Below are 15210 nucleotides of genomic sequence, written 5' to 3' on the forward strand. Positions count from 1 at the left end.
CATTTTTTTATTATATAAAACTGATTTGAACATGTAATTTTTGTTATCATATCGATTTGATTTTTTATAGAAATAATGTACTCAACGAATCTTAAAATATAAACGATTCGGATTATTAAAATAAGACTTGAAAGTAGGTCCAATAGACCCAACAACACTTCTCTAATCCGATTAAGGACATGAGAGAAACCCATTCCTTAAAAACTAGATTGAAATTATGCAAAATAGTTTTTGAGTTAGGTTTGTCTCATATTTATATCTCAAAATGAGAGAACTTGAGGAAGCCGTAAAATCCACCATAGGTCCTGTTTTGATGATTTGGATACAATGTCCAATTATTTAAATTTTTTACATAAATATTATACTTAACGAGTAAACAAAAATAAACAATTTAAATTATCGAATCACTTCTAAAATAAACCTATTAAGCTCAAATATTCTCACAAATTAAAATGACAACTTAAAAAAAGAAAAAAGAAAAAAAAAATGAAAGTCAAATCCATAAATTTTATCAAATCATTTTCATCAAAATGATGGTGCGAAGATATGTTTTAGCAACAATGATTCATCCCATTAAAAATATCACCACTAATAGCACTAATGCATTAAAAAAGTAAAAAAAAAAAAAATACAACTCCAAGATTAAAACATCACATCATTAATGGCGAGACCCACTGCCACTTAATTAGTGGAGCACTAATTAGTGCTCCCAAGCATTTTTCATGTTTTAGGGGTGTAATTGAGGATGGTGATACAATAATGATATGCATGGTGATAGAACAAACAAACAAACATACATACATGACATGACATGGTATGACATGATATAACATGGAATGAGGATAGAAGATTTTTAGTTCATTGATTCACATTTCATCAGAGAAGAAAAGGGGAAGAAGGAATGAAGAAAATATCAATCAGATCGAATGCAATTTTGACGTCCGCTATGAGAGAACACTCTCTCCTCTCACTTTCTCTCTCTAAAATATAAAACGAAGAACAGTAAACTCTCTCTCTCTCTTCCCCCCTCTCTAGTGATTTAAGAAAGACTTTGAACGAAGATTAATTCAAAGAAGAAACCCTAGAAAAAATATAGATATAATATATGTGTATATTTAATGCCAAGAGACGAGACCAAGTTGAATGAGGAGAGTAGTAGACTGTATTGTTGGATCGTAGTTCGCAGAGACTCAGTCACTACTGTTGAATTTTTGCTCTGGTACGTTATCTCACATGCCTTGTTCTTAGTGTTTTTATTATGAGTTTGGTGTTTTCAAGTTCAAAGCTTCACAGATTTTCACTTTTTAAAGTTCTGGATCGACCATTGTGCTTTCTATTGCACGATTTAGGGCTCGATCGAGAGATTCTTTATCGCTTTTTAGCTGCTTGTTTTGTTTTTATTTTGTAAAATCTGTTTGTTTCATCTGAATTTGTTTGTTTTGGAGTCTAAATATTGAAATTTTAGCTTTGAAGTATAGTAAAGTTTACTTCTTTTGTTGTTATTTCTTGAATTCCTATCAGTTTGTCTGTTCAATTTTGATGATTTTTTTGAGTTGGGTATTTGAAGTTTGGAGTTTTGGATTGGTTTCTGTTCGAGTTGTTCTTTTGATGCTTCTGAGGGTTTTGGGTCGCTTTTGTGAAGGCATTGGAAGATAAAAGAGCTCTCTTTTGATTTCTTTCTTTTTTTTTTCCTCCCCTTTTTTGTTTGTTTCTTGTAGAATGCGTTCTGGGTAAAGTTTATCTAATAGCTGGCAAATTATGCAAAGATTCATCCGAAATCCAGCTGAAGATTGTTCCTTTATCTGAGTTAAGGCAATTCTAGGATGTCCACAATCAAATCCTGTTGCTTGCTTTTGGTTTTCTTTGACAACAGACTTGTGTTTAGTAACATTCAACACCATATGCTCAGGCACAAAGGCTTTTCCCATCTATTGGTGCACAATAAGGAGTCTGTAATGTCTACGCTTGTTGGATTGATCAAGAAATAGAATTTCGTGCGTTTTGTTGTGTAATTATTTTGTACTTGAATCCCGTGGGAATTCACGTCCTTTTAGATAGTGTTTATGCTTGAATAAGTGTTTGTACAAGATTTGGAAAAAAATGGTACCATCTGGGCCATCCACTCCAATTGGTGGTGCCCAGCCCGTTCCACCTTCTCTACTGCGATCGAATTCTGGTTTATTGGCTGGTCAGGGTGGTGCAATGTCTTCACAGACTGCTTTTCCCTCTCTTGTATCACCTCGTACTCAGTTTAATAACATAAATATGCTTGGCAATGTGTCCAATGTTTCATCCCTCCTTCATCAGTCTTTTGGAACTGGAGGTCCAAATTCTGGACTTGCCGGTCCTGGAAATAGTCAACGGGGAGTTATTGATACTGGAGCTGAGTCTGATACAATTGCCACTGCTGGAAATGGAATGGGTTTTACTCCCCCTCCATCATTTGGAACATCAAATATGGTTAGCCCTGGTTCGTCGGGTCAAGTGCAGGGGCAGCAATTTCCAAACCCTTCGGGTAACCACATGTTGCCAGATCAACAACAGTCTCAACAACTCGACCTTCAAAACTTCCAACATAATCAGCAACCATTACAACAGTTTTCTGCCGCTCAGAGCAACCATCAACAGCAGCAATATCAATCTATTCGGGGGGGATTAGGTGGTGTTGGACCTGTCAAACTTGAAACACAAGTGACCAATGATCAACATGCACAGCCTCCGCAGCAGTTGCATTCTATGAGAAATGTTGGTTCCGTGAAACAGGAACCACAGGTGACCAATGATCAACATGGACAGCCTCCACAGCAGTTGCATTCTTTGAGAAATCTTGGTCCTGTAAAACTGGAACCCCAACAAATCCAGGCCATGAGAAGCTTGGCACCCATCAAGATGGAAACCCAACACTCAGATCAGTCATTATTTCTGCATCAACAGCAGCAACAGCAACAATTTCTCCACATGTCCCGACAGTCTCCTCAAGTTGCTGCTGCTCAGATTAATCTTATGAATCAGCAGAGACTCTTGCAGATTCAACAACAGCAGCAGCAGCAACAGCTTGCCTTGAAGGCTGTTCCTCTACAACGATCCCAATCACAACCGTCGTTTCAACCGCAAAATATGCCTCTGAGGTCCCCTGTAATAAAACCGGTATATGAACCTGGGACGTGTGCGCGGCGGCTGACACGTTATATGTATGAGCAGCAACACAGACCTGAGGTGGGATTTCCATCCTGAAAAGAATCTATCTCTCAATTAGATATTGTGCTACCATTTCATGTTATGATTATGATAACTTTTCACGCAGGACAACAATATTGAGTTTTGGAGAAAATTTGTTGTTGAATTCTTTGCTCCCAATGCAAAGAAGAAGTGGTGTGTTTCTATGTATGGAATTGGGCGCCAAACAAATGGAGTTTTCCCACAGGTGTGCTCATTGAGAACCCCTGGTAGAATTATGCTAATATTTGGGATACCCTACTTAGTTAACCAAATATTAGTTGGTAATTTGAATATCAGCTTAATACTATTTTAGAAGTTTGTGAACTTTTGGATTTTTAGATTGCCTTTCAATGATAAACGTTGGTGTAAACACAATAATTATTTTTTGCAATTCTGCAGGATGTATGGCACTGCGAAATATGTAATCGTAAACCTGGCCGTGGATTTGGTAAGTTTTGTTTTCTGGGCTTTAGAAAGTGTTGTCATATAGAAACAATTGTAGCAGCCCATCCTGTAGATGCTTCAAATTGGTCTTCTGTTTATATTTCCCCATTGCTTTTAGATCCATTGCAACTGTGATTTTTAGCTCAGTGCTCCTTTTACTTCTTGCTTTATGTTTGGCATTTTGTTAATTTTTGTATTTCTTTGCCAGTATCTAAAATCTGTTTATTTGCAGAGGCTACTGCTGAGGTTCTGCCAAGGCTTTTCAAAATCAAGTATGAGAGTGGAACTTTGGAAGAACTTCTTTATGTTGATATGCCCCGGGAATATCAGAACTCCTCTGGCCAAATTGTCCTGGACTATGCGAAAGCCATACAGGAAAGCGTTTTTGACCAACTTCGTGTTGTCAGGGATGGTCAACTTCGGATAGTTTTTTCTCCAGACCTGAAGGTTACATATTGATGTTGTTTTCAAGAATTTTGAACTTATAGATGCGTCAGTTACTTACTTTTTTCTGTTCCTTCTTCTGTTCCACTGCTAGATATGCTCTTGGGAGTTCTGTGCTCGGCGTCATGAAGAGCTCATCCCTCGAAGATTGTTAATTCCTCAGGTTATTGATTTAAATTCAGTTTATAAAATGACATCATACTGGTTTACTCTCTCCTTTTTTTTTTTTTTTCTTTTTCTTTTTCTTTTGGCTTTTCCCTGCAATATATATATATACCATGCTTCTAAGCATTGGACTTACGGTTAACTTATCAAAAAAAAGGTATTGGACTGGTTGGAAATTTTTGTTCTTTGCTTCTTTAGTTACCGACTTACAATTACTGATTTAGCCAAAAAGTATAGTTACCTATTTTGGAAACATGAAGTTTTAGACAAAAAGCCACTATAAAAAGGTTAACTCTGCTCTCTACTTTTTTGCACGTCCTTTCCGAAGAAGTCAGAAACTACTAAAACAGCCGATTCCCAAAACAACCCCTAGACATTCTATAAGTAAAAATGACTTCACTTTTTTCTCCTATTAAACGGATTTTTTATTTTCCTTGTTAGCCCATAACTATTTCACTTGTCCTTATATTTTGCTCACAATTTTCCATTTAATTACAAAGATGTTGTTTGACTATAAACACCCTATTCACATGGACACTTTTTTTTTTTGCGGGGGGGTAGCTGCATTATGTTATGTCTAATATTGACATTTCTCAGACACTTGATGAAACGCTTCCAGAATTTCTTGGACATAATAATTTGGAAGTGAATTTTCAGAATTATGGAAGCTCAAACGACACTTTTCATTTACTTGCCAACACCACCTTTCCTTTGGACTACTAATACTAAGGCCTCGTTTGGGAACAGGCTAATTTAGTAACTTTTTGGCTATTTGGCTAAAAAGGTATGTCAAAAAAACTTGTATGTTTGGGATGACTTTTTGGCTAATTACGAAAAAATGTGCAAAAAGTAGAGAGAAAAGAGAATCTTTGACTTTTTGGTATGGGTTGTTGGCTTTTTGGCTAATTTAGGCCTCGTTTGGGGAGTGGCTATTTTAGCCAAAACGCCAAAAAGTTACTAAAAGTTGTCACATCACCTCTCTACTTTTCTGCACATCTTTTCGTAAAAAGCCAAAAAGTTACTAAAATAGCTTATTTTTTGGCTAATTGGCTAAAATAGCCTCTTGCCAAACGAGGCCTAAGGCTGACTAGTTGGAGCAATTTCTGACATCATTGGCCTTGCGACTCAAATGACCTGAATGTGTATTAATTTATTTCTAAAACAAGATATCATATACATGATTGACACAAAATATGCAATGAACACATCTAATATAGGTAAAGGAAATTATAATAAAAGATTAAAATAATAATAAGGACATTCATTATATTCATGATATTTTGTGGAGCTTCAATTTCCTTATTCCATAGTTGAAAAGACAAAATGTTTATATACCAAATGTAATACTACATATTCCTCAAATAACATAAACATTAAGATGTACATTATAAATATACTGTATCATGTTTTTGAATATGTTCATGCCCTACTTTTTTAAGGATTGTTTCACTGTGTCTGACTTCTTGTGTTTGGGCGACATATTTGTTTCTATGCTATTGAGATAGACATTCATCTTCATTAGGCACCAAAGATTTAGTTTGCGTATTCACCTGTACTTGTAGAATTGCGACAATTATGAATCGATAAATATTACTCTTTTGCCTTTGTGTCGCCCGTCAATTACAGTAATAACATTAGACATACATGTCTACTTCATATTAAATAACTATTTTGTATATGTTAATATCAATTTTGTGTTTTTATTGGATATATTTAGTGCCTATAGCATGCATCACACCTGCCACTAGCTAGTATTAAAAAAAGGTAAATTACACTAACCATCCTTGAGTTTTGGGGAAAATATAGTGAGCCACAGTTTTGGCATAATTACACTCACCTCCTTTCCATTAGCAGATATATTAATGGTGTTTAGTTTGATTATTAAATTACATTTTTATCCTTGTGTTTTTATCTTCCGAAAGACTATTTTGTATCAAAATCAACTAAATTGATTAAATAATATCTAAAAAACAGTTGTCAGGGATAGACAACACAAGTATTCTTGTCTCATCCGTTAACCCGTTTAAAATTTGTTTAAGAGTAATTAGTGTAAGGGTAAAATTAGACGTCTATTAAATAACATAGTGTTACAAATAAAAAAAATTGTCAAGTCATCTACCTGAGTGGGGGCAAAATGTTTATGCAATTTGAAATTGTTAAGAATAGTTAGTGTAAGGGAAAAATTAGAAATCTATAAACATAGCATTACAGTTAAAAAATTGTAAGGGTTGGTTTGGGATGTTCTAAAAAAGTGCACTTTTTGACTTATTGGCTTATATGGGTTGGTTTGGGTTGGGTTTGATGGGATGTGATTTAAATAAGATGATGTGATTTAAATAAGATAGTGATTTTTTGACTTTTTGTATTATTTAGTAGATGCCAAACCTGGCCTAAGTCTTCTAACAGAGCGGGACAAAATGTTATGCAATTTGGAATTCAAGGGTGGCATGTGCAATCACTGTAATTTCTCCCAACCTCAAGGGAAGTCTCTGTTATTTACCCCAAAAAAATGTTGTACCTTATGCGCAAAGCTCTCACTTACAGCAGGGCCTGGGGGAGGTAAAGCTAGACAGCCATCCCCGCCTTTTTGTGTAGATAATTCTGGTGAATCGAACCTGCACCACAATGCTGAGTGTAGATAGCTCTTACCATCACCCCGCATATTGAACCCTGCTAGTCTAAGGCCCTGTTTGGTAGGGTTTATTTCCAGCTTATAGCTTAATTTAAGCTATTTTGATATGTTTGGTTCAGCTTAACAATACAACTTATAACTTTTTGTAAGTAAAAAGTTAACTTATTATTTGAGTGGGGGAGGAGAAGCTTAATTTATAAGTCAAAAATCAACTTATGTTCACAGCTATAAGCTGTTAGGTTATAAGTTATAATCACTTTCCCACAGCTCTACCAAACGGGGCCTAAGTAAACAAGAGTTTAATCATTTGGACCTTGATCCCCTGTGGCTGGCTTCTGTTGCTTTAAAATTGAAAGTGTATATCAGGGGTTGTTTGGGGTGTCCTAAATAAGTGCACTTTTTGTCTTTTTGGACTAAAAAGTTGAGGGAAAAAATATGGATGTTTGGGTTAACTTTTTGACTTTTTATGGAAAAATGTGTATTAAAAAATTGTATAAATTAGTGTGTAGGGAAAAATTAGGATTGAGAGTTGTGCAGCCGTAATTTTTGACTTTTGGTGAATAGTGATAACTTTTTAACTTTTTTAGTTACTTTTTGGCTTTTTTTACACTTCCCAAACTTGGCCTCAATTTGTTTTATGAAATCAACGATATATTAAATTTTGGACAATGCTATATTAAAAAGCAACTTGATTGGGGCTTGAAGGTATATTAAGTTTAATATAGCATTGTGCAATTAAGTTAATTAATTTTATATTTCGGACAATGCTCTATTAAAAGCAACTTAATGGGGGCTTGAAGGTATATTAAATTTCATATAGCATTGTGCAATTAAGTTAATTTATTGGGTTATGATTTCCTGTTGGATTGGATTCCATTCATATATGTGGGGCTTTCTGATTATAGAATTTGGTTAGGTATTTTCTTTCTAGTTATAACTTATATTTGGATGCACTTAGTTTCTCTGGCCTAGTTTACTTTCATGGGTGGTCTAGGTCACCTCTTTTGTATTTGATACACAACTGCACAAGTAATTCTTTTGAGAGACTAAAGTTTTATGTTTCTGCTGGATGTTGTGTAGTATATGACAGGACGAGAATTCCATTCTTGCCTATTGTCTTGTGCAATTTATTTTTAACTGTTGTAGATTGTGCTCTGCAGGTTAGTCAGCTTGGGGCTGCCGCTCAAAAGTACCAGGCTGCTACTCAGAATGCATCATCCAATTTGTCAGTGGCAGAGTTACAAAATAACTGTAATATGTGAGTTCTCTATCCCTGTATTACCTCATATCATACAAATGCCTCTTCTTTGGAGCTGTTATTTCCTTTGGTTATTGAATTCTACTGTATTGAAAATGACTAAGGGAAGTTCATATTTTTTATTTTAGTATAAGTTTACAAGAAACTTCATTTTTATAATTGTATATTACAATAAAGACTAATAAATTAACTTAATTGCACAATACTATATTAAATTTTGGACAAAGATCTTCACAACTTGAATTAACTATGATGAAAATGGTTGCCTTTTTGGAGGAAGTATGGGTTTGACTTCTTTGGCCTAGGTGTGGGTAGCACGCTAGTTACCTAGAAGTCAAAAGAAAATTGTAATACCTAGACGAAGACTAGAATAAATCCCAAATGATGGCACTAGGAAAATATTATTGTACCACTTCATAAATAATAGTTACATTCTGAAAGGAGATATCGTTGCAGTAAAGCATTTGGCCTTGGTTTTATGCAGTGGAGAAGAAGGTGAATACAGTCTCTTAAAACTCAACATGATGTCATAATTATGATATATAAGTTGAAGAATAAACATGGTATAAAATAACTATACTATTAATAGAAATACAGACTGTACAGTTGTTACCTATTCTGAAGATCGAAAATGAATAATATGTAATAGTTATTATTGGATAACATAAATGGTAGAAATGGAACTAAAGTATTTGTTTATCAAGGTATAGGCCCTGTTTGGTAGGGTTTGTTTCTAGCTTATTTCAGCTTTTAGCTTAATTTAAGCTATTTTGATGTGTTTGGTTCAGCTTAACAATACAGGTTATAGCTTTTTGTAAGTCAAAAATCAACTTATTCTTTGAGTGGGGGAGGAGAAGCTTAATTTATAAGTCAAAAATCAGCTTATGTTCACAGCTATAAGCAAGATTCTGAAAAGCGGTTGCGGTCGCGGGGTGTAAAGGTCGTAGTGTAATGGTTGCGGTAACCGGAACAGTGAATTTTTTTATTTTTAGCACAATTTAAAAAAAGCTTACCGATACGCATATTTTTTTTCCATGATCATATTTATTGGGTTTAAAATAAATATTGATCAATTTTTGTAAATTTTTAAGTATGATCCAATATATTTTATATTTTTAAATCACTATAAACTGAGTTTTTTACATTTTATTTTAATAATTGATGACTTTATATTATACAAAAAATCCATCATTAATTATTATATATAAAATAAACAATGACAAAAGTAAGAGAATAAATAAGAGCCTAAATATATATATATATATACATATATATTTTAACCAAGCCAAATAGATAATGACCACATTTATTATTATTATTATTATTATTATTATTATCATCAAACAATATATAGATAGACACACATAAACAAAATGGTTGAGTGATAGCAGCTGAATAGAATAGCATAGGTTTTACAGTTTCAACAAATCAATAATATGTTCTTCATCTTCCCTCTTCTCTCTCTATCTCTTACTCCTCCATCTTCTCTCTTTATCTTACCACTTCTCTCTATCCCTCTTCTACCATTTTTAGCTTTTTTGTGTGTTTTTTCGAAAGAAACAGTTTGGAACTGTTACGTAACGGTGCGTAACAGGCCGTTTACGACTATTACGGTACTGTTACGACCGCTACGGCAGCCGTTACAGTCGACACACCTGTGAATCTCAATCATACTGCAAAAGCGGATGTAACGGGTGGCGGCAACTACCAAAACCGTTGCGTAACGGCATTACGTAACGGTTGCGGCCGCTTTTTAAAACCTTGGCTATAAGCTATAAGCTGTTAGGCTATAAGTTATAATTACTTTCCCACAGCTCTACCAAACGGGGCCATAGAAGTAGATCTTTTGGATAAGCAGGATAAAAGTGAAACAAAATAATTACAAAAGAAAACATGGTGTAAAATAATTATGAATTTCTTGAATGGCAAAAATGAGAAAATATGGAAAACTCACATGTCATCATTGTAGTAATGAAATTTAAGTAGGGAAAAATGCAAAATTCACTAATTTCGGAAAGATGGAAAAAGTGTTGCAAATGCTGTTTTTGTACAAGTTGCTAGTAATTTACATTTTACCTGGCGTCAATCGCTAGGGTATGGAATGTTGCTTCTCCTTTTTTATTTATTTTTGGATAAGTGGAATGTTACATCTCGAATTGAAGCTTACTTTATTTTCATTATGCAAATGACTCATATTTCTGCACTCAATTAGTACGATAAGTGAGGTGGCTGGAGGGAAGTTAGTCATAAATGAATAATGCTATTCATAACTATTAGAATTTTATAGCATTTAAGGTGTGCATGTTACTTTTGGTGTCCGCCCCCACATAATCCACCTCTCTCTTCCCAGTGGGGACTGCAAATTCTCGTGTAGTGTTCATCCATATTCTGAATATCGAAATGAGGTCCCAATCTGGTTGATCTGTGAATTAGTAGATATTGGATGACGCATGAATTAGTATAGTGGGTGATTAACATCTTGTGCCTCATTTATGGTGTTTCATGTCTGATTTATTGAGACTTTTTAACATTTAATTCCGTTTCAGGTTTGTTGTATCTGCTCGTCAGTTGGCAAAAGCATTGGAAGTTCCATTAGTAAATGATTTAGGCTATACAAAGAGATATGTGCGCTGCCTTCAGGTAAAGCATTTTGTTCTTCTCTTTCCACTTTGGTCCTTAACTCGGGGGTTGAATGCAATGTCTTCTGTACCTGACAGTTGCCTGGTCGCAGGGTACATTTAATTTTTTTTTTTTATATAACCTTATATTCTGAAATGTACCATGCTGTTGCTGTTAGCAATTCTGCGTAGTTTTGTATTGAAAATGTTTGATTTCCGCAACTCTGCTGAATACAATTCATTGCCTTCCATGTCTGTTGTCTGATTTAGATGATTTGTTATCAAGTTAGGGGCAATTTTGCACCTCGGTCGGCTGCTAAGTTTATTGTGAAAAAAATCTACCTTGTTCCAGTACCTTCCAAGAAGGCTGATTCTTTGACACCTCAATGTCACTGAAAATGGAAACATTTATTTGTTTCTCATGTATGTAGTTATATTCTGTATTGTCTCCCTGCCAACTTTGACTGCATGGTGTGCCCTCTGTTGAGCACTGAGGAATCCTTGTCTGATCATTATTATCTTGCACCCAACCTTATTTCACCCCCTCCCTTGAAATACTTTTCCAGTGGATTCTTTGAACACTTGAAGTGGCAATTACTGCAGGTCTAAGCAATTACTCTATTTATAATGGATATGACATGGGATACGCATACATTGTTATGAAAAGTTCTAAACATATAGGATACAAATACAATAAGGATACAATGTTATGTTTATATATCATGTATGCTCAGTATGCTATTGGGACCCCAACCAAAAAGTCAAAGCAACAATATATTGTAATAGGAAATCCTTGGTAAATAAGGAAACTATAACCACAAAGATTCTGCTCCGGAAACGCATTGGAGTCATGCATCAAAGGACACACATTTGAATGGTGCACACACTGGTCATGGTTAATAAGAAAAAAATCAAAACACGTGCAACCATGCATTCTAATCAGAATGCACTGGAAAAAAATTCCAAAAACCAAAAAACCGTGTGCATTTGAATGTGTAAAGTGTTGTTCCAAACCTAAATTTGAATCAGACCAATGAACTGAGTCCAAAAAGCAAATCTATTGGATCCTATAGGTCAAGCCCATTAATTAATTTAGTCTTATAGTCTAAAACTAAATTATCTAAGGTAGTGAACTGAACTCGATAAGAACTAGCCCAAATAGACTATCCTATATAAAACTCTCTAAATGATGCTTTTGCAATGCATGAGTTTTACCTTCACTCAATGTAGAATTTGTCTGTCTGATCAAAGCACTTAGTTGAAGTTTTCCATCACCAAACTTCAGTATGGAATACGTTCAAGGATTAACTGTGCTGAAAACAAAAATTGCAGAAGCGGTATGCAAAAAAGTTGGAAACTATTTTGCCAAATTGGGTGCTTTTGTAAGTATGCACATTTCATGACCATAGACTCTTAATTGTGCCTCCAATGTTTTAACTTGTAGAGGCCATTTTAAACAAACCCATTAATCTGATGTTTGGTTTTATTGCTTTTTAATTAGACATTGTAGTGACCAATGAATGTTGTATTAAGATTTGTCAAATGAGATGATGATTCTTGGGTTTCACTTACCAAACAATGTTTCTAAGTGTTGTGTGCTGCCTGATTGATAACTTCAGTTTTCTGTTTTCTGGGTATGTTACAGATATCTGAAGTGGTCAATAGCATGAAAGATTTGATTGATTACAGCCGAGAAACTAGGACCGGGCCTATGGGTAAGTGTGACATTTTATTCATGAGAACTGATCCCAATTTTTAGTAAATTTCGAAGGCTGATAGAGGCATGTTAGAAAAGTAGATTATGGAACTGGAACTGGAACTGGAAAATTTGTGCCACTTCGTTTTACCTTTGGTTTAGTTGAGCTGATGTTTAGTGCAAGATAAATGGGTTGCAGGGCTAATATACACTTTAGAAAGAAACATTATATGGATAATATTAGATGTTTTTGTTCTTTTTTGAGAGCCAGAAACCTTATTTTTGACAGAAGTCACGAAACAACTTTGGCTAAAAAAATAATACCTTTGAGGGTACACTAGGAGAGTTCTTGAACAATTTCTTGGTATTTTCTTTTACATGGAATAAACGATGTTGGTTACAACTTACAACATAATGATGAATTTGTTAGCCTGCTTATTTTTTTTGGAGACTGAAGTTTGTTAGACAAATTTTCAATTGCATAGACAATTGTTGTTCTCATCGTTTTTGGGATGACTACTTTTGGTAGTTCAATGCTAGTATGGTGTACTCATCCCAAAACAAAACAAAAAATGAAAAAGATAAAGTACTAGTATGGCGATGAGTTGTAGACTCAAGAAAACATGAAATGTTTAGAGAGTGACAACTCAGAAAGGCAAGCAATTGCCTTTGATTGGCAAAATGTGTCCAAACCTATGTGCTTCAGCCATCTTCAATTCCCCCTAGATTTGCATGAGCGTGTACTTTTGCCCTTGAGAGAACTGAGCAGTTGCTAGCTTCCCTTGATGCCACACATAAGTAACAAGGGTGTGACCAAAGTATTGGAGTGATTTATGGAAGCAGAACAATCATGGTAGATGATTGGCTGATCCTTATACATGTTGGCTCGTTACAACCGGTTTGACAACTTTTATGGCTCATGCCTTGTGCTTGGGACAGTTCCAGAGAGTATTATTTCATTTAAGCTGAATTGTTTTGAGGGGTGAAAAAAGAAAAGAAATGGAAATAGACCCGTGTCTCATTTTTCTCGTGTCTTCTTCTCAGAGAGCCTGGCCAAGTTCCCTCGGAGGACAAGTGCTACATCTGGGTTTAGCGGTCAAACTCAACAAATGGAGGAACAACAACCACCACCACAGCAGCAAACAATGGTTCAGAACTCAAACAATGATCAAAGCTCCATCCAGGACACCGTGATGCATGCAGCTTCTAGCAATGGTGTAAATAACTCTCTCAACTCAGCATCGAACACTCCCTCCACTAGCGCCATTGTTGGGCTCCTCCATCAGAGCTCAATGAACTCCAGACAGCAAAACCCTATGAACAATGCAAATAGTCTCTATGGAGGAAGCGGCACTATGCCGATTCCCTCTCCTGGTTCATCAAGTACGATACCACAAGCTCAACTCAATTCTTCTCCATTCCAATCACCAACACCTTCCTCATCTAACAATGCTCCTCAAACTTCACACGGTGGCTTAGCAGCAGCAGGAGCTCATATGAGTTCTGCAAATTCACCAAATATCTCCATGCAACAATCGGCTCTATCTGGTGATGCCGACCCAAATGATTCCCAGAGTTCTGTTCAGAAAATAATACATGAAATGATTATGTCTTCACATCTGAACGACGTGAAAAATGTCAATGGAATATTGCCAACAGGCAATAGTATGGGTCTTAATGGTGGCAATGGTCTGGTGAGTAATGGAATTGCCAACAACAATGCAGGAATTGGGGGTGGAGGATTTGGGAACATGGGTAGCGGGCTTGGTCAATCAGCCATGATTAATGGAATCCGAGCTGCTATGGGAAATAATTCCATGACAATGAATGGAAGGGTAGGCATGACTACAATGGCTCGGGACCCAAACTTGAATCATCAACAACAGGCTTTGGGGGACCAGCTGCTTAGTGGTCTTGGAGCTGTTAATGGGTTCAATAATCCCCAATTTGATTGGAAATCAACTCCATGAAACGTTCTTTGGATTCAAGTGATATTCTGGTCCTTGATAACAGCTGCCTGAGCAGCACGGGAAACTGTGGAATACCTTTGGCCCAGTGAAGATATAGCAGTATGATGAATTGGTTTCGGGGCTTCCCTCTGAGCTAATTTCGGAAAAGGGAAATATATAGTGTAGTGTTCTATCATTGAAATATATTATATCATCGTAAGTGTTTTCATTTTCTTCTAACTTTATTTTCCCTGATTTTAATATTCAACACAGCTGCTTATATTTCAACTAACAGCCTCGGAATGGGAATTCGGGAAGTGACTTATTGCGTGGTGGAGCTCTCTTGATATCTACTCCTGTGTTCCTTCTTCTGAGCCATTTGTAAACTAGAGTATTTGCGAGTATCGCTTTCCTGTTCTCTTTCTCAACATGAGTGTATATATTCTAAGGTTGGTTTGGTAAAAGGTTTAATGTAGAACTTTCTACAGCTCCTAGAGTTGATTTTCAGTGGTTTAATTTTGATGTTTATTGGTTTAATTTCTTACTTTTTTCAATATGCTTGTTTAGTTGCATTTGAATTCAGCATTGTTTTGCAGCAAAATTCCAGGGTCTTTTTTTTGTTTGAACAAAAAAATTCAAAAAATTCCAAGGTCTGGGTCAATGTTTTGAATTTATTGGGAGAATTTGCATTCATATTTAATCCATAAAGCAGACTTGGCTTGTGAAATTTTTAATGGTCAGTATATGCCTTGGACTAGGATAATGTGCATCATGTGCTTAAAACC

At 35.5% G+C, this 15210-nt stretch overlaps 1 protein-coding gene across 2 annotated transcripts; it reads left to right on the plus strand.

Moving 5' to 3' along the window:
- The first annotated feature begins 828 nt into the window (after window positions 1-828).
- Window positions 829-14962, plus strand: LOC114310337 (transcriptional corepressor SEUSS). Of its 2 annotated transcripts, XR_003646090.2 has the most exons (11): window positions 856-1219; window positions 1719-3216; window positions 3305-3424; window positions 3619-3667; window positions 3896-4110; window positions 4202-4270; window positions 8065-8162; window positions 10709-10802; window positions 12426-12495; window positions 13521-14641; window positions 14721-14962. XR_003646090.2 is itself a non-coding variant. In XM_028256295.2 (10 exons), the coding sequence occupies exons 2-10, from the start codon at window positions 2101-2103 to the stop codon at window positions 14444-14446; spliced, it is 2757 nt and encodes a 918-aa protein (XP_028112096.1). In that variant the 5' UTR covers window positions 829-1219; window positions 1719-2100; the 3' UTR covers window positions 14447-14962. The 2 variants fall into 2 exon arrangements, 1 of the variants encoding a protein (XP_028112096.1); XM_028256295.2 differs by having other exon boundaries at window positions 829-1219; window positions 13521-14962.
- Window positions 14963-15210: the final 248 nt, after the last annotated feature.

Source organism: Camellia sinensis, chromosome 6 (genome assembly GCF_055761805.1).
Source record: "Camellia sinensis isolate YWXY chromosome 6, ASM5576180v1, whole genome shotgun sequence".
NCBI lineage: Eukaryota > Viridiplantae > Streptophyta > Magnoliopsida > Ericales > Theaceae > Camellia > Camellia sinensis.

Coding starts and splice junctions, on each gene's coding strand:
- LOC114310337 (XM_028256295.2), top strand. CDS start 2,101: ATGGTACCATCTGGGCCATCCACTCCAATTGGTGGTGCCCAGCCCGTT. Junction 8,163..10,708: donor TTACAAAATAACTGTAATAT/GTGAGTTCTCTA, acceptor ATTCCGTTTCAG/GTTTGTTGTATCTGCTCGTC. Junction 12,496..13,520: donor AACTAGGACCGGGCCTATGG/GTAAGTGTGACA, acceptor TCTTCTTCTCAG/AGAGCCTGGCCAAGTTCCCT.